At 40.4% G+C, this 26,416-nt stretch overlaps 2 protein-coding genes across 5 annotated transcripts in view; one reads left to right on the forward strand and one right to left on the reverse strand.

The window, feature by feature from the left end:
• The window catches only part of GRM3 (glutamate metabotropic receptor 3), a 102,386-nt gene extending 101,667 nt beyond the window's left edge, over positions 1–719 (forward strand). For all 4 annotated transcript variants that reach the window (XM_088055010.1, XM_088055012.1, XM_088055011.1 and 1 more), the window contains one exon: positions 173–719. In XM_088055010.1, coding sequence (XP_087911136.1) covers positions 173–246 — 74 coding nt within the window. In that variant the 3' untranslated portion in view covers positions 247–719. The remainder of the gene's footprint in view (positions 1–172) is intronic.
• Positions 720–6,187: 5,468 nt separating this feature from the next.
• Positions 6,188–26,416, reverse strand: part of ELAPOR2 (endosome-lysosome associated apoptosis and autophagy regulator family member 2) — a 94,252-nt gene continuing 74,023 nt past the window's right edge. The window contains exons 11-22 of the mRNA XM_005526035.3: positions 25,417–25,507; positions 24,384–24,486; positions 23,480–23,617; positions 22,936–23,199; positions 21,887–22,060; positions 20,235–20,424; positions 16,837–16,933; positions 15,583–15,684; positions 13,225–13,351; positions 12,290–12,468; positions 11,365–11,530; positions 6,188–8,732 (exon numbers count right to left, since the gene is read on the reverse strand). Coding sequence (XP_005526092.2) covers positions 8,673–8,732; positions 11,365–11,530; positions 12,290–12,468; positions 13,225–13,351; positions 15,583–15,684; positions 16,837–16,933; positions 20,235–20,424; positions 21,887–22,060; positions 22,936–23,199; positions 23,480–23,617; positions 24,384–24,486; positions 25,417–25,507 — 1,691 coding nt within the window. The 3' untranslated portion in view covers positions 6,188–8,672. The remainder of the gene's footprint in view (positions 8,733–11,364; positions 11,531–12,289; positions 12,469–13,224; positions 13,352–15,582; positions 15,685–16,836; positions 16,934–20,234; positions 20,425–21,886; positions 22,061–22,935; positions 23,200–23,479; positions 23,618–24,383; positions 24,487–25,416; positions 25,508–26,416) is intronic.

The raw sequence follows: 26,416 nt of genomic DNA on the forward strand, positions 1-26,416 counted from the left end.
AGGTGCAAGCAGCATCTCCATCAGCTCTGCTGCTGACACAGGCAGCAACTCTTCACTGGGCACTTTGGTTAAGTGGGGTGAGATGGTCCAGACCAACACAAATTCTAATCCTGTGTGTTGCCCTTTTTGTTGTGCTGAAGTCAGTTGATTTTCCCCTCTCTTTCTCTTCCAGCATCTGCCAGTATGTATGTGCCAACCGTGTGCAACGGGAGGGAAGTTCTGGACTCCACCACTTCGTCTCTGTGATTGTGGCTCGTGGTTCAGTTCTTGAGTTTTTAGACTGTTAGGCAAAATTTTGCACATGTTGTGCACTCCAGAGAACACCAGAAAACAAAAGACATCCAAGCAAAATTAGTACCTTTTTTTAGAAACAGTGTAATAAATTATTTTTGAGGATTGTACAGTATATAGTGACGTTCTGGAACTTTTTAGACTGATTTTAGCCCTTCTGTTGTTAACGGTTGTAAGGGACATGTAAATAACCATGGTTCACAATGTGCATAGTCCTGCAGTAAGGGAGTGATTGTTGCAAGCACAGTTGCAATGTTAGGTGACTTCTTTCCTACGAATTTTTTTTGTAGCTCCTTGTTGTAATTAACTTAGACTGCATTTCTATGTTGTATATTACAGTTACCGTACGTGTAACAGATTGGTTTTCTCAGCACAAAACAGCAGTATTAATGTAAAGGCACCAATAATAAAAAGATAAAAGTTTTTCAGCATGGTTTCATTTTTGTTCCTTACTCTCTCAAGGTCATTACATTTTTCTAGAGAGGAGGTTAGGCAAAAAGGATAAAAAGTCTGGAGCGTGTGTACACAGGTATTTGTGTGTTGGTCGGCGCCTGTGCTATAAAATCCATATCACAATATATGTGCTTATGATTAATGCTTTTTCAAGGTCACGTAGAAATTCCCTCTTAAACCTCCCACATTATTCAAGCATCTCAATTTCTTTTTCTGTTATTAAAAGATAGGGTAATTTTCAAAAGTGAAAATGTCTAATTTCATCTTAATGAGATATTAGCAAAAAAATTTTGACTCCTGGTTCACTCATTTGGCATGACTAAATGCTGTCATGCACACAATAGACTGGTAGCATATAAAAACAAAGAGAATTTAGATTAGCTTGGAAGAAAATCTGTCACAAAATTAGCTAAGACTGTTTAATATCTCTATCCAAAACAAAGCTGGTTCAGCTTTTTCTTTGCATCAACAGTGCTGTGAAGGGTAATTGGAGCACCACAGAGACCAGAAAGTCAAAAAAGAGAAATGCAGGGAACATTTACACCCATCTCTGGGATAACCTCTGCATTCAAACCAAATGCTGCAAAACACACATACCACCTACTTAGACAATTGCAAAATACCTTAAAAGTCTGGCTTTTGAAACGGCACTCTTAAAGCTGCCCTCACTCTATTGAAAAAATCTGAAATCCTCTCTTCTGCCAGGTCCAAAAAGTCATTAAGGAAACAAACACACCTTTGATTAATGCCCCTGAGCATATTTACCTAAGGGCTTGTTCCCACTGATCTCATTCCAGCTGAGGTCAATAGCAAAATTCTCATTGACTTCAAAGGCAACACCAGCAAGGCTTGAAAGTCAGCCACTGTGGGTACATGTGGATACAGGATGAACATGTTCTCTGGAGCCCAATTCTCCTGCATTTGCAGAGGTTTTCACACATTTCTGGAAAGCTGCAAGTCCTACAGGGCTGAACTGGCAAAAGAAGCAGCTGTTATTTGGAATGCGAAAATTAAAGATGCAGCTTCTTAAAATTCCTACTCAATGATGGATGCTTGTATTTTCTAAACATCCACATGTCCACCAGCAAAGACCTCTTGATGTCAATGCTTCCATGACAGAGGTAGTCATTTAAGCCTCTGCACCATGGAGTTGTCCAGAACAGGAATCCCTGTGACGTTCCCCAGGGTGGGCATAGACCAGCCCACCCTACCTGCAGAGCTCTGCATTCAGCTTCTTCCTCTCCACAACCTCTGGTATACCTGATGTTTCTGGCTTGTTTCCCACCTTGATGCAGGGCCTAGGGTCAAGTTTTGACAGTCAGGGAGTCTTCCTTTCCAAATCAAGACCACTTGAAACACCTCAGGTTGGGCAGCTACATTCATTTGACTTTGGAGTGTTCTTTTGTGGACTAAGAGGCTGGTCACAGTGTGACAAAAAATCAGAATATCTGACCATAAATCTGATGTCTCGTCTTTATGGAGCTCTTAAAAATGCCTAGGCCAACGAGAGTTTCTTCTCAATTTTTATGGAAAGCCACAATCAGGGTTAAATGCACCTCATCTAACACTCATTGTTTACAAGGACTAAGTAGATAGCTACATCTGAGATTGTCAGGCCCTCTCCCTTTGTACTCAGTGGAAGGAAGTAAGCATAATTCCCCCAGCTTGTCTCAGGCAGACACTTCAGGCAGGGATGAAACTCTCCAAACAAAGGCGAGCACAGCTTGCTCAGATAACAGAGTTTGCACTAAAAATTAAGGCATTGTGTCAGATGAATTCCAGCCCCAGAATGAAAATTGACATTACTGAAGTTAATTTATAGCAGGTGATGATCTCACTGTGCTGGAGTTTTCATTCATTTTGATAGCACTATTGAGAAAATGACCCAGTGTCTGTGTCTGAACACCTGCTATGAATACTTAGTTGGCTTCAAACCACTTGCATGTGGGGTTTTCATACAAAAAAAACCCAACAACCAAAACATGCAGAGCTCTGGACTTCTATCCCCACTGAATGCTCCTGACATTACTGTACTTTATTTGGCTTTGTCTTGAAAGCTTTTCACTACTTTCCATTGGATGTCCACAGATGCAGACTGTTTGGTATTGCCTGATGAAGTAATCCTGTTTCAAAACACAGCAGAACAGAAAAGGAAAATGACAATACAGAGGCTTTCCACACCATACAGGCATAAAAACCTTTTAAGAAAGGGAATTGTAATTTTTTTTTCTCCGTTGCTGTCTCACATCACTCTTTTAATTTCTCTATTTATAACAGTTTTTGTACCCATTTATGTAAAACTTGAGTTTAGACTACAAACCTTTTCTAGTCCACTGCTCCCATCATATTTAAAGATTTGAGCAATTCACCTCAAAGCAGAAGGGGTCCTGTCACAGTTCCTCCCAAGTACCCTGGCTGTGAGCCTTGAGAGTAATCACACTGCTCTGAGCCCTGCACACTCGGGAGTAAAATGCTGAAATCAGAGGAAATGCTGTGAATGAGGGCAAGGCTTAACCCAGAATCTACAAGCATCTACCCAGCCTAACTGGAGGCTGAAGAAAACTTTAGTTTTTTATTCAGTACCTCAGCTCTCTGATAAAAATCACAATTGCAGAAAGGTTTGTGAAAATCTGATCACTTTTTTAATTTATTGGTAGAATAGAAAAATAAGACTCGAAAAGTTTATTGCAGGGCAATCTGAAATAAACAAGGTTTGTGGGTTTGGTTTCTTTTGTTCATGGGTTTTGGTGTGGTTTTCGGTGGTTTGATTTTTCTAGAAGAGTTGTTTGGTTTTAAAAATCTTTAATGAATTCTGAAAACAAGGCCAAAGTCTACTATGGAAACCCAAAATATTTTATTTTTTCTTCAAGCGATTGTTTTTCCTTAATTAATTGAACACAGCTGGTTTCACCCACAGCCAAACCAATTTAAAAATGAATTGTCTTTTCAAATTGAAAAATCAAAAGCTATTTAAAATATATTATGTCGTCCCAGAATGGAACAAATTCCAGAAAACAGAAAAAAAAGATGTCCAAAATATCCTGACCACACTCAGAAATTTCAGCTCTGTTTAAGGATATTTCCACTGCAATCTTTCACCCAATTAGCACAATTAGAGTAAGGGAGACCCAAACAAAGCCTTAGCTCATCAGCAAACACAGTCTGATGTCCTTGGTGCCATTGCCTACTCATTAATGCCTGCAGTCTGCAAGACAAAGGGCAGAAGCTGTTTATCCAGAGCCAGCTCAAAGCTACTCAGAAACACAAACACAGGCAAAACTGAGCTTTCTTACTGCAGGAAGAAAAGGCCAGGACCAGGCTGGGCTTGTTTTGCAAGAGGAAAAGGATGGGGTAGCAAATACACACCACAAAACCCTGCTGTGGCTTTTGGGTGCTGTTACAGCAGCAGCCTCACAGACCTTACAGAATTCTTCCTGATGAGCTCCTACTCTACAGATACAGAGGAACAACCAAAACACAATGGCAACCTATGATCAACTCTATTCTTGTGTCTCCCTCGTTTCTGCTGCACAAATTCAGTGTGGGCACATCCAGCCAGGTGACTGGGGATGTCACTGTACACTGTGACACACACTGCATATTCTGGATGACCTGACTTCCTTTTATTTCTACCCCTCTCCCCTTACATCTTACCAAAACAGCATAGTTAAGAAGTCTTCAACAAGAAATAACAAGGGAGTTCAGTGAATGTAGCACACAACAGGAAAGACTAAGAGAGAACACCACCAAAGATAAGCAGAACTTCACAGCAGTTCTCTTGAGGTTATCACTGACAAGAGAAGGCTCTGGGGACACCTCATTGCAGCCTTCCAGTACCTAATGGGGGCCTATTAAAAAGTTACTTTTTATATGGGCAGATAGTAATAGTCAAGAGGGAATGGTTTTGAACCAAAACAGGGGATATTTATATTACATGCTAGGAGAAAATACTGTGGGGGTGGAGAGGGACTGGAATGTGCTTCCCAGAGAAGTTGTGGAATACTATCTTGAACAGCTATTTAGGTACTCCATGCTTCATTACATGGACCAACCAGCAGCACTCCTTACTGAGGAGGAAATGTCATCCCCACTGGTGTGTCAGCATGATTTGTAGCTGCTTCTACACTTACACTGAAGTATCTGTGTTGGTCACTGCTGGAGAAAAGTCAACAACCACTGGCTCCTAAATTGTGACACCTGCTGCTATCTGATTGTAATTAAGAACCTTTATTTTATACCTACTACTGGCTCTGAAAGGACAAAACCTGCAAACTCCCCCCTCTACTATCAAAGAATCCCAGAACCTATTTTTCAAAAGCAAATAGTCAAATCCCTTCTTTGAACAAAGATTTTAGATCATTGAAGCTACTCAGTAATTTCCCACTGTGGCTCTAAGACACAGAGTTTTCCCCAAACCTTAATCAATCGTATTCTGTATTACAATCAGAGCCAAGCCAGAACACATTCTTTGTGCATTTCCCCCTCTAGCAAGCACTGTCAAAGCTGAGGCAATAACGTTCTGCTAATTTGCCAAGAATTTATACATACACCACTCAAATGTGCTTAAGCCTCAAAGAGATTCAGTTACTTGACTCCAGATTTCAAAGAAAAGCATGCAAATGCAGCAATAAAATGTATTCCATTTAATCAAGTGAACACATAACAGACTGATTCACATTGTTTTATGGCATCAAATAACAGTTTTCTAATGTGATTCCATGTGGAAGAAAAGGGGGAGGTTGCTGTAAGTATATTTTGGCAGAGCACTAGAAGAGGTCACAGACAGCTGATTTTTTAGTGAACAGTTAAAGGCTTCCAAAACTTGTCTCTTATGGGAAAATGGAAATTTCCCCTCTCTACTACATCTTTAACAGAAAGAAAAGAATAGCAGAAGTCAGCTCAAATATTTCAGTTTACACTTACTTAATTGTTGGAAAATGCAGTTTTCTTATTTTAAGGTAAATTAAGTCTATGGTATTGGTTTGTGTCCCACTATGTTAGCACTGCACCAGATACACCATTAGACTGCCTGGGAGAATGTTCAACAACATCATGATAAACCATTTGGAAGCAGAGCTGAGAAGAGTCATACAGCATAGTCTGTCACAGCTGTCAAAAAATTCCATTCCATTTTATTTGGAAAATATAATGGAATGAGAAGGGAACCAAATGAAACCTGTGTGGTATTAAGTCAAATTAAATATAGTTCATAAAAATTAAGGCATTTCTGCATTACAGGGATATTTTAAGTGATGAAAAAATAAATGGTGTTCTGGAGAATGAACTGTAATTATGGCTGAGAAAACATATGGAGAGAGAAGGGAAAAAATTAAAGGAGATGTAGACAAATGCAATTTGATGGGAGTCAAAAGCTTTACTCATGACTGGAGACCTGCAATGTCCAGGAAAGCCTGCAGTGCCAGCAAACATCTCAAATCCAAAATTTCAAATATATTTTTACTTTATTTTATGAATGTCCATCAGATATATATCTTTGATGCTACAACACACTAGTTGAATAAAAATCAACAACATAAAAACCCTCATCATAAAAGATCCAAGAAGTGAAATCCCAAAGCCATAACCATTTACTCTATGAGCATATCATCTTTGACAACCATATATAAATGACATCATGACAACAAATACAATGTACAATAATAAGTGTGCAATGGTACAAAATATACAAAAAGGAATGTGTATTTAATTTACATTCAACATTACCCCATAAAAATCTTTGCTGGGAAAGTGAAGTGCCTTTTCAAGAGCAACAGAAAATGTACACCACTTCAGTTAAGATGCCTGAAGGATCTCCCATCAAAAGAGTAAAGTGTGTGTTCTTTGACTGGAACTATAAAAGAACGAGGCTGAATTTTCCCTAATGAAAAAAAATCTAAACTTCATAAAATTTTTGTCTATGTCTAGAGTATAATAAAATATACTCCAGAAAATTCAGTTTCTGCAGAAAATTCAGTTTAATTTAAATTTTTCTTAAAAGAGGGCCCTCTTTCATTGATAGACCTAGCTCAGTCATATAAAATCAAAAATCTATATTCCTCATAGTAAAAAGACTTTCTGCCCATGTCTCTTTTCTGGTTTTGCTGCATTCCACAAGTCACATAAATTTGCTGTAATAGAAATATGAGTCTGACCAGAGGTCAATACTAGAATCATTGCTCATTTTCTCGGGCTCTATTCAAGTCTTACATAATTTTACTCAAATATTTGTTGCCTAAGTTTCAGATTCCTTTGAGTTCGACCTCAGAGGGAACTTCAGGAAATTATTACTGTGGATATTATGAAGATCACATGCTTATAACATGGCTGATTTTATGGAAAAGCCCACCTAGCCTCCAGTTTCCAAGGCACCAGGTTGAGCCTTTCCTCCAGAGCTGGTACTTGCACTGACACTGGATGCATTTTGATGCTGTGCAAGTACATAACCCATGCACAGCTGTGCTGGACATCCATCCATCATCCATCAATCCATCCATCATCCATTCATCATCCATCAATCCATCCATCATCCATTCATCATCCATCAATCCATCCATCATCCATCCATCATCCATCCATCATCCATCATCCATCAATCCATCCATCATCCATTCATCATCCATCAATCCATCCATCATCCATCCATCCATCATCCATCCATCCATCCATCATCCATCAATCCATCCATCATCCATCCATCCATCATCCATCCATCATCCATCCATCCATCATCCATCCATCATCCATCATCCATCAATCCATCCATCATCCATTCATCATCCATCAATCCATCCATCATCCATCCATCATCCATCATCCATCCATCCATCAATCCATCCATCATCCATCCATCCATCATCCATCCATCCATCCATCCATCATCCATCCATCCATCATCCATCCATCCATCCATCCATCCATCCATCCATTCATCCATCCCCCTTCCTCACGTGGGCACAGGAATAAAGGAGGCTGAGTATTTCTAACAAGCCTCCCACTGACAGAGCTGATCCCTGAATCTCAAAAGCTGAGATTTTTGCTGTACCTCCAGAGTTCAGGCTTTGCTGGTTCCCAGCCCTGGGAAAAGTGACATTTACACAGCCCAAAGGAGAACACTGAACCAAAGTGGCCAAAGACCTCTCTTAAAAGAACAAGCTTCCACAGAGAGGGACAAGTGTAACTTGCACTGTAGGTACCACTTTACATCTCCTTATAGGGTTTGAACCTGCTACTGCCTATAACTCATGGGCCCAGAACTACAATTCACACAACAGCTGTTACCAAGTTTAAATTTAATAGCACTAGGTTTTACCTTGATGGCCATGACTTAGGCACCAAAATGGGTTCAATTTGAAAGTGCAGCACAATTCCTCTTGCAATAGAGGTCTACACAGACCATCCAGACCTTCAAAGCATTAAAATCAAAAGTATTTTCCAAAGTTCAAAACTCACCTGAGGCTCATTCCAAGTACCATTTAAAATTTTGATTTCAAGAGAGACTCACAGTTATGCCAGTAAACAACAACAGACAACCTTTGCAGAAGGTTGCAGGCCTCTCTGAAAATTATTTCTTAGAATATGCGCAGAAGGAGTGAGAAGGAAATGAAAGGTACCTATAAATCATATGGCATGCCTGAGCGTTGCCCAGGTGAATGCAAAAAATTCATGTTATTTGCAGTATGTATATCTCTTCCTGAGTTGAATTTCATTCCCAGTATGGAATCCAAGCATCTGCTTTCTTTTTTTGGCAAGGTACTCAATCATATGGTAAGGCAATCCAATTTTCTGGTTTGCTTCCTGTCGTCTTTCCTCCTAAATGGCCAAGTATTTCTCACCAAGATCACCACTACAATGTGTGCCAGAATATGTTTAAAATATGGTCCTGTAAAAATAGAAATTAGGTTTGTTTCTTTGAAGGCAGCATTAATTCTTCATATATTCTGGGATCTTGAAGATTTCAGCTGAACAGATTCAAAATTATCTTCCTTTTCCTGCAAACAGAAAACACAGGTTCCCATCAACTGGATTTCCTCAAAATCCCTCCAGCAGTCAGCACAATCACTTCTCTCAATATCCTTTGCCAAAAACTTCACTTTATTTTTAATACAGTAATTAAATGCACAGTTTGACCCTTTTATATTTAATAACATTACTAATTCTGTAAAAATTTGCAAAAACAATAAAATTATGCTATAGCTATTGTTCATGGTACTAATTTTAGAGGGTACAGGGAAAGTAATTTCATTTTCATAGAATAGGACAGGTAGTCTGGGCTGGGGAATTGCAAGGTAATCATCTCTATGGTTATTATCACTTATTAGTGTGTTTCTCACAATATATAAAGTGCTTGAAGCATAGCATGTGAGTATGAACACCACTGCCTTGCCCCTGGAATCCAATCTCAACACCTGCTCTGGGAGAACCACAAGACAAAACAAGTCTACAAATCATTTGCCATCTTAAAAAATCAGGGCTGGAGGGTTGACTTTTTTCTCTGTTTTCATTTGCTGGGTGACAGCCTTGGCCATCTGCCCAGCAGGCATCAGGGTGAGCCAGAAATGTGGACATACACACCCAAATAGTTTGCAAACTGTCTTAAACTACCTTCATAATCTGATTTTTAAAGCCATCTCACACAGATCAGGATAGCCTGGTGCAGACATAAGAAGGGGAGAAATTGTCCTATGCTAATCTAGTGAAAAATTTGTGTTCTGAAGAGCCTAGTGTTGTCACAGTGGAAACAACAGACACAACTAGAACAGCCCCCAATCTGAAACAGCTTTGTAATTATTTAGCTTCTATATTCTCATTAAAAAATAAGTTATCCCTTTCTATATTACAAGACTAGCCCTCAATCCCTTGGGAACTCAAACCCACTGATAACTTTGTGACATGCTGGGAGAAATGCCATAGCCTCAAGCTTGAACATATAGTTAGGATACTGCAGATTTTCCTTCTCTCTCATTTTACATTTCTCCTCTTACTCCCCTGTTTCCCTCTATGTGTTTTTTCTGTATTCTATATGCATATATAGCAGGACATAAATTTTTTCATCTTTTGCATAAATGAAAAGCAATGCCTATAACATTTGTTTTCAATAAATATATATTAAATTTGAGTTATCTGCGGGGATACAGGACAGAGCTGAGTAAGCTAATGAGGTACTGGAAGTCAAGTTTGCCAGCTATTGTCATCTAGCAGTAAAAAAAGGAACAAGCCTAGAAATATCTGACAAGCTTGTCGAAAAAGGAGAACACTCATGAGGCCTGCTACAGTGGATATAGGAACATTAAAAAACTCCAAGTAGGCATTCAAGTTGTCTGAATACTAAAGTACTAAAGCTTACTTCTATTTTTGCAACATCACCAGAAAATTTTATGTGGTGTAATTTTATTTATATTTTCAATATTCTCAATATTGAATTAAGAACTAATATTGAATTTCTGCCCCTTTCCACAAGGAACAATATTGATTTTGCAGGACAAATAGTCAGGCTGGAGTCAAGGAAAACTTCTGCACATTATCTGTGCAATTGTAACTTCTCCTAGGAGGGATTTCTGAGGAGCAGGTAGGGTGGCAAGAGGATACCAGTCAAATAAAGAAAGTAAAAGGAAGAGAGAAGAGGAAGAGAGAGAGAGGGAGAGGAGAGGATAAGGGAAAAGAAAGGGAGTACACAAGTTTTGATTACATTATACTCAATCACAGAAAGAAAAAAAAAGGTATACAAGGAAAAAAATCTCAAAACTCAAAATTCTGAGATATTATTTGGACAATAGAGTACAATGTTTCAAAATTAATTTTTATTATGATCTTTTAAGAGGCTTTCTAAGAAACTCACTTCAACAAAACTGTATGAAAGGGGAAAAGCCATTTGCCTTTATCCTGATCATAACAGATGCCTCACTGGAATCCCTTAGAGACAACAATACCCTTTCCATAGCACAGATTTCCAGGCATTTGGAACAAAGACCAAAGAGCTTTTGGGATCTACCATGATGGCCCTCTGTGGCTCCTCCCAGAAATGTTCAAAGGACACCAAAGACTTTGGCACTTCAATTCAGACGTGCAACAATCCACATCACATCTACTGCAAAAGAAAATGCTGTTTTGGTGTTGTTTCCCACTGAAATGGAGGAGGCTGCTGTGTTGAACAACAGGCTGAAGCTGATGCTTCCTCTTCAGCTGAATCCTTCTCATAATTATGGTTCTCCAGTCAGCCATGAAGCCAGCCCTGCTGAGCTGCAAGGAGCTGGCTGGTGGCTGTGCTGCCAGTATTAATTTTTTGTATCTCTAATAGTTGTGTTTGCCTCAGCAATGGATGTGCCTGGCAGGACTCTGGGCAAAAAGATTCTCTCAGCCATTAACTGTTTTTTTCTGGTTTTTTCACCCTTGCAATAAAACATGCTACTGAAATCTCTCTGTGGAGGACGGAGCTGTTACCCAAAACCATACAACAATTCTTAATTTTATCCGGACTGTGGATTTCAGCAGATCACTATGGACTGGATAAGGTGTGCGTGGGAGGCTGCAGTGCTGTGAAATTAACATCAAAGACTCACCACATCCAGCAATAAATAAAGGTAATAATTATTTTTAACATTAATATTGGTAATTACTACTCACCTTTGTTGCCAAGGATTTCAGCTTTCCCAGCAGTGACTGCTTATTTGAATATACTATTTCTTCTTCATTATCTTCTCCTTCCATTATAGCACAGCTGTCAGCAGCTGGCAGTTCACACTCTTTTGAGTTCGTTGTCATCACTAATTTGGAATATTTATACTCCAGCCTGAAGATATAAAGCCACACAGGATTAATTTTTTCTCAAATGTCCTATACTCCGGGTTTTTGTAATTTAGATTGTCTGCAGTCTTCCCACATCCCACATCTTCTTCTGAGTTTTCTGAGGTAGTGGAAATTAGATGCTTTTCAATCAATAATATATATATATATATATATATGTATATATATGTATATATGTGTGTGTGTGTGTGTGTGTGTGTATATATATATATATATATATCTCCAAAACAGTATTAACAATATACTGAGCTCCTGTTTTCCAATTAGTCCTCTATCCTTAAAAAGAACCATGTTTTCTCAAAAGACCATGTGGAGGTCAAGAGGACTTCGTGCATGAAGAAGTGCTGGTTGGGGCAACAACCAAAATAGAACTAAGCAATATGATCAAGAACTTAATTTTTTACCAAGCTGAAAGGGACTAACTAGACTAAAGATACCCTTCTGGTCTTCAGAACTTGAGAAAGCCATGTTGCTTCTGACCTAAAGTCAACTTCAAACCCTCAAGGGATAAAAAAAAATTTCCTGTTGGGAAATTATGCCATTGCAAATTACTGTGGATGTTCTATACTTTTCCTCACTATAATTTTTTATAGCCACAATTGACAGAAGAAACATCAACTTGATGAATGAATGGATTGATCCTACAAGGTACTTCTCATCAACAGTGTCATAAAATCAGATGCAGGAAAAGTCATTCGATCAAGCTTAGCTAACTTTTATATAGAACACAATTTACAGTACTCACTTCTGGTTCTTCTTCCAAAAATAGCAAGTCAAGGCTATGAGCAGAACAGCTGTGAAAGCACCAACACCAGCTCCAACTTTAAGCCAAAAATCCACTGTTTCACAAGTGCTGGTCTTTTTTTCTGGCAAGGAAACTCCTTTAATGCAATGCTTTGGCTCATTCCATACATACAAGGTTTCCTTTCAAACAGAGAACACCAAAAAGTGAGCTGCTTGTGGGAAAAGAGAGAACTGTTTAGACTCACAGAAAACAAGTTGTTCTGAGGTAGAATGGTGAGATAACTTTTCAGTAAAAGCAAACCAAAACACATCCCTCAGGTTTTCAGACTTCAGGTTTTTAGTTATATTGTCTAATGAGTCATCCCTTTGCTTGTGCCTTCAGGTTCATGTATGGCAAAAAGATTTCCTCCTCTGTATAGCTCTCCATGTGACACAATATGGGCTGGGCAGCTATTGGGAATAAGTTGTGCCTGCACAGGAGCTGTGGTTCAACAGGACAGCTCTGTGGAAGGACTTCCTAATATTTGACTAGGGAAGGCAGCAGCAAAAATTGCAACTAAGTAGGATGAATTTATGAACAGACATTTGGAAACCTTTCCTAGCTTGTCCCTGATGTTTATGGCTATGAAAGAACTGAAGTCCTCTAGGCACTCCATCCTTCAGAAATAATTGTCCTGCGTGTATGAACGCACTGAGAGCTCACATCCTTACTCACACAGCTGGTCAGCACAAGTCAGCTCTCTTACAAAGAACACACTACCATTGACACAAACATTCCTGAATCTAACACAGCTCCTCCCTCAGCTTGCATCCAAGCCAGCTCAGAGCCCGGGCTGAGATCTTCCAACTCACATATCCATTTGAACACCAAATTTCAACAAGAGTCCAAGTTATACCCAAATGAGCCCATTTGACTTTGAGACATGGGTCCTGTACCTGAAATCCTTTTTTGCAGGCTCCCTCAATCTCATGGTAGTCTTGGTCCGTGCAGAGGGGACAAGCTTCTGCACTTTCCCATAGAAAGTAGAAAGTGCATCCATCACAGGTGCCTGCAGGGCAGGAGCTACAAGGAGAGCAGAGCTCAGTTACCAGTTATGAAAGAAACACTCGGGAGTTTGCATCCTCATCCACATTCTGCTGCTGAAGATTGGGAATGGGAAGTATGAGAAATGGGTAAACATCCATCAAGTCAGCAGATGGAAGAATCTGGGGGAAGAATTTTTCCCAGTTTGTAAAATGCTTTCTCAAGTGAAAACAGGTGTTGAGGTGTCAGGGGAGGGGAGGGGAGGGGAGGGGAGGGGAGGGGAGGGGAGGGGAGGGGAGGGGAGGGGAGGGGAGGGGAGGGGAGGCTACACCAGTGTTTCATCTGCCCAGGCTAGCCCAGCATACACCTCCATCACTGGTCTCCTGCACAGGGTGGCTGTTCCATGTGAATGCTTCTATCTGGCTCCTGCTGTTGTTCTAATGATGTCTGGGTTATTTAGTCCATATGGAATGGACTTGTCCTGTCATGGTTAATTACTACAAGGATGTTCACCAGTTAATGAAGAGATAACAGCTTCTCTTACTCCAAGAAAAACTAATGGCCTATTTTGTATTCAGCCTGCAGAAGAAACTTGTACTGTCAGTGGCAGTACAGTCACGTAGATTTTTTACTGACAATCACATCAGGTCTAACAGCAGCAATGGACAAAGGTCATGCAAGAAGTTTGGTCATGTAAATATGAAATATATTCATGCAGAAAAAAATTTATTTAAAGTTGTGTTGTTCTATATCATCTGTAAATGTCCAGATCCTAATCTCAAGCACTGAAAAATCCCCAGCCCTAAAAGCCCATCCTGGCTTATCCAGATTTGAATACCTGACAACAGGTACAATCCTCTGAATTATGGAGCATTTTTCCAACCCACATGGCATGAGCACTGACAGACCTTTCTCCTCAACTGCTTTCATCTTATACTGTAGCTTCATGTGATACCAAACACCATGCCTGAAGGATCAAGGAGTTACGTTATTTGACATATATCTGATACATCACTGTGTGATAACAGCTGACTGCTGAGCTAATCAAAGGGGGATTGGAAAGGAGAAGTCAGCATGAGCTGAGATAAGGTACATGTGCCAGCTGTGTGCCATTTCTGCCCATGCTCACACTTTAGGTTGTTCCTCCCTCACTACTGATGCTCTATCACAGTTCACATCGTGTTTACCCTGTGGCACTGGAAGAACAACTGAAGAGTTTTCATGCAGAAGCTGGGAGTGGCTTATTGCCCAGCATTTGTAGTGGGACAGGTCCCTCAGACACCGGGGTAAGCATCTCCAAAGGTGTTCCAGTATCAATCACTCATCCATCCCCAGTGAAGTAGACTCTACTTTGTCTTCATTCAGGCAAGCACAGTTTGTGTGTCCCGAGAGGGACAGGGATCAAAGGATCCCACACTTCTCACATGGTTAACTTTTGGGAAGAGGACTCAGCTTTTGGGAAGGAGGATGAGTGAGAGCTATCAGCAGATTTGTAGTAACATCCAGACAGACTAAAATGGGCTTTGATAACCAAAAAGGAGGGTTATCAGAGTTAAAGGAAGCTTCTGAAAAATCACAGTGTGTCGCTAAAGAGTAATCAAATTGATTGTTTTACTGTTTTGCTTCTCTGCAATTTTTCAGTCATGCTTATGCCTTAACTTATGTTTATACAGGCATAAACATGATTTTGGAAGAAAGAAGCTTTTTTAAGTCCCTCAAATCAGACAGAAGGGGAAAAAAAATGTCAGGCAAACTAAACACAACTGGTACAAGGCAGTCAGGATACAGCAATGAAACACATAAATAAATATATCCCAAACATAAAATAGATAGTCAGGGCTCACATAAGCATTGCAATAGCAGATTTCAAAGTTCCTAGAACAGGTTGCTCTTTTCCCAAAACAATAATTTTCCCTAGCCACTGCTGTAGATCAAGGAAGAAAAAATACCTCTCAAAGCCTCAACTAGGCAGTTTAATCATGAGGCCAAAGATTAAAATAAGAAACTGAAATAAAGGAGAAGTGAAGACAAGAAAACATCACTGCATTTTCCTTTGTGTTTAAGGTCAGAACAAACTGTCACACAACCTAAACACAGATCAGTTGGTCTGCTGGAGGCTGATGGACACTTAGGAGAAACAAGTGACTGATGAGGGAGAGAACATTCCTCATTGCTATTATATTATAATAGAAAATCACTAATGAGTTTTGTAAAGATTATCTGAGAAGCAAAGGCTTTTTGGCACTAGTAGGACTCAAAGACCAAAATACCTGGGCACAGAAAGCTCTCCTTGGTCTGGTTTGTTGGGGTTACATCTCATTGTCACAACAGTTGCACGGCCATTTTCACAGGAGGTGGTCACTGTTGAAGACCTAATGTCAAACAAGAGGAGAAAAGTAACATATTTCCCCTACATTAAATGGATATTGCTCTTTCATAGGTCTGCAAACACTTATGCAGTTGCAATAGTAACAAAATACTAACAAAATACCCTTTACCATTCAGCTGATTTTGCCAGCTGAAAAGAAAAAATAAAATAAAAAAAAAACCAAAAAAAACCCCACAACAGAATCAGGGTAGGCCTCACCAATTTATTTAAATCTCAAAATGTTCTGAGATGCCACTTGGGGAACTGCTCTGGTTTTCTAGCTAGTTTGGAATCTGCTGTGTCAAGGAGTGAACTTTCCCACAAAACAGAATAGAACAATTGCAAAGGAGAATCACAGGGGCTGTGGCTGGTGTTACTCTGCTGGAGAGGTTCTGATCACTCACTCCTGGCCCAGCAACCTGAGAACCAAACTGTCCTGAAATAGCACAGGGCAAAGGGGATAAAAAATACCTTATTCCAGTGTGATAGGCATCGTAAGACAAGTTTATAATGTGCTCAAAGTAGGGTCACTGGTGTGGGGTTGAGTTTGCAGAATCAGACTCATAATTTAAGCATTCACATAAGCATAAAGTGCTGATATCCAGAGTCCTACATTCAATTAAGTCCCAGCTTAGAAACACAGCTGACATGAAGACCAGCGTGTAGACATCTGAACTGAGCTGATCTTTGAGCTGTTTGCTACCCAAACTGAGGCATTCCTTTAATGGAGAAGAGTGAAGAATGGGAAAAGCATACTAGTAACTGTGCATGTTGAAACAATACTTTTAATCTTGATTAGTCCTTTTTTGTAGCATCAAAGTAAACACAAATGAAAGTGAAAGGAAATATGCAACCACAAGTGGACATTTCAAAGGCATATATGAGAAAGTATGGAAAGTAACAGGACACTGAAAATGGCATCTGGATGAATCAAAGCTCTGGTATCACTTCCTACGGATCAAGCCTAATTTAGGTTTGAGTAAAGAGTGTTTGCTGATTTTATAAGATGATCTTCAACATGTCAATCAATATGAAGCAGATACTGATTAAAGTGGCAAAGATTTAAGGTGGGTTATAGATCCCCCCTCACAGTTTTACTTTCCTTTAAACAAATGAAGACATCTGACATTGCAATAAGCAGCATTTTTTTACCTACTTGTAAAAGAAATGCACATCTGGTATTTTGCTTGGAGAGGGAGGAAACATATCTGCCTTGATGCTGATATTTTCCAGCGTTGTTTCAACAGTAGCTCCTAAAATGTGAGAAAAAAAAAAAAAAGAAGCAAACTATTAATGGATTTTTGAGGGGCCCACGTGCAATATTTTCTCAGTCTGAAACATGTGGATCTCACTTAATATAAGATAATGGCATTACTGCACATTACATACACATTTTTCTAACTAACCTTTGCAGATAAGTATGTTCCTCATACAGTCTGATTTTCTCATGTAGACATAGCAACATTAAAAAAATTAATAAAACACCAGTGTAAATATTTATTACTCTTTTATATTAATATAAAGCAATCACTGGATAATAAAGAAACATAAAATAATTCAGGCTGGCAAAGAACTGCTGAAAATCTCTGATGCAACCACTCAGACCATATGTCTTGAGTGTATAATGCTCACACATCAAAACCGTGTAATGACCTGAGCAATTTGCAGTACTGTGGGAGATGAAGTAACAAGACTCAGAAGGATTATGGAATCACAGACAAGCCTTGATGTCACATTTTGGAACAAACGACAGGCTGGTGTGTGAACTACATGGATTTTGGGCAAAAGCTGAAAAGGAGGAAAATGCAAGTAACCAAAGTTCTTAGGGATCTTTTCAACCCCATGAACTGAGGGTTGGAAGGAGACAGAAGTTATTGGTGTTCCACTGCAACATTTCAGAAGAGGAAGCTGTACAGGAGGGGGCTGCATCCTTCTAGGGAGTTAAAAAATGCTACAACAAGAAGTGGTAGTGGTCAGAAACTGGTGAAAAGACTGAAGTTTTCCACTTGTTCTTGATACAGTTCATAGAATCACAGACTCATAGAATGGTTTGGGTTGGAAGCAGTCATGGGCAGGGACACCTTTCACTAGACCAGGTTGCTCAAGATCCTGTCCAACCTGTTCTTGAACACTTCCAGGGATGGAGCAGCCCCAGCTTCTCTGGGCAACCTGTGCCACTGTCTCATCACCCACACAGGGAAGAATTTCCTCCTAAAATATAATCTAAATCTACTCCCTTTAGGTTTGAAGCCATTCTCCCTTGTTCTGTCACTACATGCCCTTGTAAAAAATCCCTCTCCAGCTCTCTTGAAGCCCCTTTAAGTACTGAAAGATGCTCTAAAATCTCCTTGAAGCCTTCTCCTCTCCAGGCTAAGCAATCCCAGTTCTCTCAGCCCAGGAGGGGTGATCAGCCCTCTGGCCATGTTTTAGTCTCCTCTGGACTCACTTCAGAAGGTCCACAACCTCGCTATATTAGGAAATGAAAACTTCAACCATTTTAAAATTTAGCAACTGAGATAAAAAACACGCACCAGACGAGTTTGGCATCTTTTCTTTGTATTAGGAAAAAACAGGACTATCTCCTTGTTTTTCAAGACAATGACTGTCCGCATTCCTCCAGTGGCAGGAAACAATATTGGCATTTACTGACATGAATGTTTGTGAACTAGAAACCCATACCTGAGAGTGACCTTTAACAGAGCTTTTGATGACAATTAATTGTCAAAAGACTTGTGGAGAGGGAATATGGTGACCCGAATTACAATGTGGCTCTCACAATGAGACAAAATAATGGTAATGGAAAATGGGTTTCAGTTCATGGACAGATACACAATGAGAGAAAGTAAATAAGAATTTATGGAGAACCTCTCTTGTTGAACAAATCTGATCTCAGTCCTTGAATGCTGATGAACTTGGTTGCTAAAGAAAGTTATGTAAATTTATCAAGTATTGCACTAATTACCACATGAGATTCTAATTAAAAAGTTAGCACTGTACTATCAATTAAGCACACATTCTGCATTAAAAACTATTTAGCTAAGTCATTATAAAATTATCTGGCCATGGGAAATTGCCATCAAATGTGGGATGTCTCCAGGCTTCTCTAGGCATCAGTATTGAAGTGTGAAAATGCAAGATTAACATCAGGGATCTGCAAGTAACTGTATAATCCATGCTGGTAAAGTGTGTAGATGAGACAAAGATTAAGAGGATTAAAAATAAAATACAGAGCAACTTGGTTGCTTGGTTCACTCAGTAAGACAGTCCCAAACAAACTCAATATAAGACAAGTTCAGCAAGAATTGAAGGCCAGTCTTAAGAGACATTTTCTCTTGGAAACTGTAACTTTGAAAAAGCATTCGGAGTGTGCATCGGATCCAAGAAGCCATCATGAAATCCCTTGAGTTTGGAGAAAGAAGGACACAGGGATTCCAAATACAAAAGTGATTTTTATTGCCATTATAGCAAATTAAATACTGCAATACTATTCCATTCTCTGCTTTAAGAAAATATAAAAAGTTATAGAAGGTGTAGAAAGAGCCTCAAACATTATTCAGGTGCTCAGAATAAATACGTGATAGCAAGACAACTAGAAGAACTTGGTCTACTTAATTTATCAGAAGGGTGTTACATTCCAGTACACAAAATATTTCTTCAAGAAGGAAAACATTGGTGTGATCTGGAGAAAGACTAACAAAAAGCAAGAACTGAAAACTGAAGTCTGGAAATTCAAATAGGATACAAGCCTGCTTTAAAAACAAATACAGAGATGGTGTTTGACCAGTGGAAAAAAAAGTACCAGTGACTGTGGCAAAGTTGTTATTTCTGGCAGTCTTAAAAGTCCAAGTTGAACGCTGTTCCAAAGATGTGCTTTTGTCAAATCTAAGTTTCTGGGCTCAGTGCCAGGGAGAAAGCACAAACACTCAGTGCCTGTAATGGACAGGTGAGCAGACCAAATGACTTCATTGTCTCATCTGGCCTCAGGTTCGGGGACTTGTGAGATGGACCAATGTAAAACTTAATGATGTGCACAGCCATGTGCTGCCCTAAGCCTCCTGATTCCTTGCCTAATTACGTCCCCACATCAGTTTCTTCTCTAAAATTGCCCAAGTGGGATCTTGGCATAGGCAGAAACACTTGGGCTAACGTGACAATCACAGTCATTGGTCTTGCCCTGAGTGAGGTGGGTACAGAACATAAAGGACATCCAGTGCTTTTTAATTACACTCTCCAGAGTTTTGTGCTGAAATGCTATGCACTGTGAGACCCACCAGACCAAGAACAAGGAAGAGTGAATAACAGAAATGGAAAACAAAAAATGTGCACAGCCCTTACTCTTCTCCTCCAGCTATCAGCTGAACTGAAACATCAGCAAAACACAAAGGCATCTGTGCAAAGCTGCTTCACAGCTCAGGAACTATCTCAGGCTGATCTTGGGCTGCCCCTTCACTCTTCCCTCAAGTAATGCAGCTGCTGAGCCAGGAAGGATTTACTCTGCAGCCCTAAATACATGAGAGTACATTCACAACAACAAGCAGAAGACAAACCATGTACCTAAGAACCTGTCAGCAAGGCTGTTGGACTGCAGAGCCAGGGCTGTTCGGAAGCCCTTGCTGTCTGACGGGATGATGGTGGACTGACAGACAAAAGCTCCCACAAAATTGGAAAAATCTTCTGATTCTGCAACCATGTCCTTCAGAGTTACATCTGTGATATTGTCAGTGCAAATTGCCATCTTCTTCCCCTGTGGACAATCAGGAAAAAAGGGAAAAGCTGTTGGTTGTTGATAAGATGTGGAAAAGTTTGGGAAGAGAGAGATTGCAAACTTCCTGATTGCAAACTGGATGAGATTCATTACTTTACCTTATAACAAGTTGATGTCTTTATGTGTCTGTCATAAGAGGGAGAAACCACAACAAACTGTGCCATTGTCAAAGCTCCAATTAAAGCCTTGTACAGACTCAGAAATACAATGTCACCTCTGGCAGGTGCCTCATCAGAAATCTGTACTGTGGAGCACTCTTCATTGTTTATCTTGACAGCACAGTGTTTACTTGCAGAGCATAGTAAAATGTCTTGCAAAGGAAAACCCTATTTCCCTTGCCTTTAAATAATATAGTGCAGAATACATTTTTATTTGGTATTTAATCCAGATAAAATATTTTCAAAGCACAAATACATGAAATCCCTATACAGTTATATAGCCTTCAAGACTGCTTTAATGGTGTATGTCAAGATCAATGCTAGAATCAGAGCAACAGCAATGAAAGACAAATTACCAGACTCAGCTTTCCTAACAAAATGTCAAGCACTTACCACCTAATCATATGGTTGGTTGTACTGTAGTGCCATTGTAGTAGTTTGGGAAAGTGAAAACCAGAGCCACAGAGGAGAGAGCATATCTGTGTGTTTGTGGATCTAGCTGTCAGCAGCTCTAATCCAGGTGGTAGTTAAACACGCGCTGAAGCCCACAAGTATGCAAAATGCTGTAAAGAAATGTGACTACTCATTTGTCTTAACTCATGCAAATCCTTTGGTACATGGCAAAAAGACTTCAGAACTTTACAGGGCTGAGCACTATTGTTAACTGCACACATTGGCTTTCATGGGACAACGCACAATGCTGGTACTGCTCTGAAAGTCAATTTATGTGTGTGACAACATGCTCTGGTTCAGTCCAAGCAGACAGAGCCTGTTTAACTCACAGACTAAACACATTTTACTACCACTGTCCAAGGCTGCAAAGTCAGCACTGGGCATCTTGGCCACTGGCAGGCAGCAGGGTGACCAGGGGCTCTCAGGACAGCATCTCCAGTGAAGCAATGAGGGACACCTATGGACAGCAGTTGCCAGCTGAAAGACTCAAACTCTTCATTTGAGCTCCTTGGTGGCAGCATACAAAGGTCAGGGTCATGATGCAAGTGACTTAAAGGCACAAGAAAAAAAAAAAAAACAGGGATGTGACAGGAATTTTCTTCTGAGCTTTATTTATGGCATATAATACAGTATCTCTGCTCTGGAAAATCACTTGGCTGCTCAAAAGTCCTCCTGCACTGCAAAGCAAGATCTAAAGGGAAGTGTTTACACAGTACTGGTGACAACTCAGCTGAAAGGGAGCCTTTGTCCTTTCTCAGTGTTATAGCAGAGCATCAACAAAAGCAACAAATTGGTTCATCCTCCCAACCCTCAACCCCAGCTGAGCTCACCTCATTCCCACACAGGCTGATGTTAAAGAAGTGGAAGAACTTGGTCCCTCGGGAAGTGAAGCTGGGTCCACTCATCAATGAGCCCACCTGGCTGAGATTGCTAAAATTGTAATTCATGCTCTGGTTATCCTTGACATAGGACACCAGGCAATCACTGAAGCAGGCAGAGTGATCCTGAAAGGCAGAAACATCCATTAAAGAGCAGTTATAGAACAGCAGCAAACCATTCACCTCAGAGTTAAAGCACGGGTGCAGAGAGGACTGCTTTCCTTGCTAAGGGGAACTCTGCCCTATTCCTGTAACTGATCTTTCCCTTGGGATAATTCCCATTCTCATTTCAGTCCCTTGCAATCACACATCAGGACTAAAATGTTCCCTCAGCCTGGTTTTTCTATTGTCTGTTGCATTAGCCAAGAGAATGCAATTTCTTGCTTTGCTTTGTTCTGGGTGCTTTTAGGATCCCAATGTTCCAGCTTAAAGCCCTATAAACAGACCAAAACACAGCCTTGGTTACACTTGCATTTTGTAAAGGGAACACAAGAAACAGCTCAAGAAACAAGGGCAGGATATGAACTCAGTTGAAGACAGGCAGAATACAAACAAACTGAAGGTACTGTTCTTCCAGTACCTGTGCAGCTCCTTGAACATGATAAATGTTTACTAATGCTTACAATTTCATGTAAGAGGGACTTGTTGCAGGTTTCTAAAGGCCCAGAAACATCATCCAGCTGAGGGAGTCTCTGAGTTTAAAAGAGCAGGCATCTGGGATAGTTTTGGTGGAAGTAACGTACATAGTTGCCCTGTTTGTACACTGTCCACACTACGGCTTCTTGAAATGAATCTTTTTTTGAGCTCACGTTGTCACTTATCTGATTATTTACAAACAGAAATTAGAATAGTGACCTGTTTGGAAGAGTAGGCTCATTGGTCATAGACATACTCCAGTGCTCACAAGGAACATGCCTGTAGGAAAGCACTAAAAGCAGCCCTCTGAGAGCTTCCAGCCCAATAAAATCTGCCCTTGACCCAGAAACACTCAGGTTCGGTACCTTGGTGCTCTTGCTGCCAGGCCCACATGGGATGCAGGCCTCCCTGCCATACACCTGGTGGATGGACAGGAAGGTGTTGGCCGGACACTCCTTGCACTGGCTGGTCTCTTTCTCGATGTAGTGTCCTGGCGGGCAGGGCACGCAGGACGAGCCGGACTGCTCAGAGCCCAGGGCACAGGCCCGGCAAGAGGAGGCAACTCCATCCACTGCGTTGGTCACCGTGATGGAGTAGATCTTGGCCATGTCATTGATGAACTGTCTGCTCTGGAATGAGAGACAAGGAAACCACCCCAGTGTCATCACACCACAGCACTGGGACACCACCTGCATCTCTATGTGCCAATTCAGGGATCAGCTTATCCATGGCTCTGTCCTTCCTCATGGATGATTATTTATTAACAGCTGCCTCCCAGGGGCTGCTTTGTGGTGAGAGCCACTCACCCCTTAGGAGAGACCCATGAGCTTCAACAGAGGGCTAGAGCTCTGGCAGTGAGTGTCCAAGGAATGCTGCGTTGTAAAGCCCCACACAGAAAGAAGTACTTACATCTTGGCCCTCATTTATTCTCTGAAAGGCCCAGGTGAATGTGAAGGAAGCATTTTTGGAGATGATGTGAGTGTAGGATTGTCTTTCTTTACTTCTTTCCCATGATTCCACCACATTGGTATTTTTTCGATTAACATCCTACAAAATTGTCATAATTAAATTTTAAAAAAAAGGAACAACAAAAAGTGTGGTCATACTACACTAAGCATCAATGTTTTATGATGTAGAGATTAGCGTATAAAAAGGACTCCACAATTGCACTTAACATTTAATAAAGCAAACATACTTATTTTGTTTTGCACAAGTGACAAATCTTCGGACTCTTCTGCCACCTAATTGCCAGTCAATTCTCTTTAAATTAAGAGCAGGTTCCTTTAAAGAGACACTAAATATAAAAAAAGAACCGTCTTCCCCTTTCAGTGGAAGGGGCAAGGGAGCCACTGCAGATCCATTTGCCTTCCTCAGCTAATGGACTTTCGAACAAACATCTGTCTGCTGCCCTGCTGATCCTCCAGGTCATTGACAGGATCAAGTCTAAATTTCCAAACTGTCCTCTTCCCATCCCTCTGTCCCACATCTTGACTTGTCACTCTGTTACTAGATGCTAACTCAACAGCACAAGAGACACTAATAATTTAATCGGTCAATTTAACAGGGAAAAAATTGGCTCCTTAGTGTCCAACAATTACTTTTAGAGTAAGCAGATAGACAGGAATGGTTCACAATTCACGTAATGGAGGAATTTCACTAGGTCATTCATTAAATCCTTCCTGCAGGGGCACTGCAGATATTAAACTAATACCATGCTTAATCATAATAAACCAAGTGCAACTAATCACACCTATGCAGAGGTATTAAAGTGATGTGTGGAATACCAGTCATGGAGAAAAGAGGTCTCACTTACAGCCATAAAGTACAGCACACAATCTGCTGAACAGATGGTCTCAAAAATAAAAGTAATCCGTCCCAGTTCTGACCCAGTTGCTCCTGTCACTGATGTTGGAGGTCTGTTTAACAGAGAAGGAACAAAACATTTACACAGTGCTCTCCAGACAGGCAGCAGTCAATCCTTCAAATTCCTTTTTGCACAGTGAAGCCATCAAAGTCCTATCACAGAAAACGTGTCCTTGAAGAATGCTGGGAGCCTCTGCATTGAGTATCAGGTACAGCATGGTCATTTTTTAAGTGTCCAAGTTCTTGATGGTACAGTTCTCTCCTTATAATGAACACCCAAATTTGACCACATTGGCAGGGAACCTTATTATTAAAATACATTACATACTTCAAGTGATTTATGCCAATGTAATTGCATCTACCTCAGCTGAAAAACTGCAGAAGGAAGGTGAGGTTCATCTTCCACACCTCTCCAGTCTCAACATTCAGCACCTGTTCTGAGCTAGGAGTCTAAGATCACTCTTTCGACAGAGACACAAGCACCTCAAGCAGGTATTTCAGCCTGTCTGAGGGTTCAGGTGTGGTGGGATTCCCATTCTCCTGCAGTGCCTGCATTTCCCTGTTGGCTCCAAGGGAAGCACAGACTCTGCAGGCTGCCTGGAGCCACAGGCCAAAATAACTTGGCTTTCACTAAAATACTTTTAGGGCAGGCTCCAGTATCTACCCCGTGGCAGGTTTAGCTGGTTACTGTGGAATAATTTAGAAACAGCAGGATAGCAACATCTTTTCTCAGTTTCCAGCCAGCCAACTGGCTGTACCTTGGACTGAAGCAAATACTGCTAAAAAACAAGGTCTTACACACTTGCCTGCCTCAATGGACAAACTGGGGACATGGGAATAAAATTCAAGATTCCTCTTGTCTCTTATTCATTACATTATTCCACTTCAGAAAGGAAGACTCAGATCATCCCTAGGATAGTGTGAAAGAGGTATAAGAGACAGAAATAACTGAGAAATAGATGAAAAAATATCCCATTCCTTACTTAAATCCTGGGATGTGCAGGCTCAAGATAAGATAGTCATTGTCAGAGCCTCCTGCTCCACTCTGGATGTGATCACCAGCCACCTCCCAACCTTCACAGGACAGAAAAAGAAAAAAATTTCAATGAATGGGTGGCAAAAGAAATCTACATTACCATAATTTTTAAACAATTCAGTAATTCAGAGTATTTTAAAGATGCCTGATATAAACTACAGAACAATATCATGATGCTTTTGAATGAAGAATTTTAACAATTATATGAACTGCTGATTTTAGAGGCAATTGTCACCTTTCAAATCAGCAAAGCAATTGATATTCCCTGACCTGTGCTGTGCAGCTCAAGGGAGATGATCCATCTGATATATTTCAGCCTTAAAACAGATGAATCAGTGAATCTGTGTGTTAAATGTTAAGCACATACTTCAGTTCCCCTCTGCTCAACACATATAATTCAAAGCTTGAGTTACATCAGTCTGACAGGATGGATCAAACTGAGGAAAATCTGTCAGAGAAAGCTGGAGAAGTCCCAGATAGGATCATTTTCACCAGTGAGCTGTGACTGCTCTCTGCTGCAATTTTAGCACATGTGCAAGGAGAAAGCTCTGAGAACAAAAGGAATAAAATCACAGACTGTAATTAAGTTTTCAGAAAGAATTATGTGTGACCTCGATGGGCATAGTTATCACAAAACAGAAAATGAGATAAACTAGGGAGAAGACAAAACAATGCTTTTTTCCATGGGGATATGAATGCATCTGAAGATGCATTAAAGCCAGTGGTGGGATCGGTCTTTGCTGAGGGGACATCACACAGGCTGCAGCTCCTGCCCTCCTCTGGTGTACAAGAGGTTTTTTTATTGACATTGCTTCCACAGGAAATTTCAAGCCTGGTGCAACTAAAGGAAAGGGAGGAAACTGTGCTGTGAGTGATGCACTAAGAGCACATTCATTTTGATGGGTACTCCATTACAACAGGGATCCATGCAGGAGACAGGCACACAA

The sequence above is a fragment of the Pseudopodoces humilis genome, chromosome 5 (assembly GCF_049639895.1).
Source record: "Pseudopodoces humilis isolate 2021_Gansu_Grassland_sample_001 chromosome 5, ASM4963989v1, whole genome shotgun sequence".
Taxonomy (NCBI): Eukaryota; Metazoa; Chordata; class Aves; order Passeriformes; family Paridae; genus Pseudopodoces; species Pseudopodoces humilis.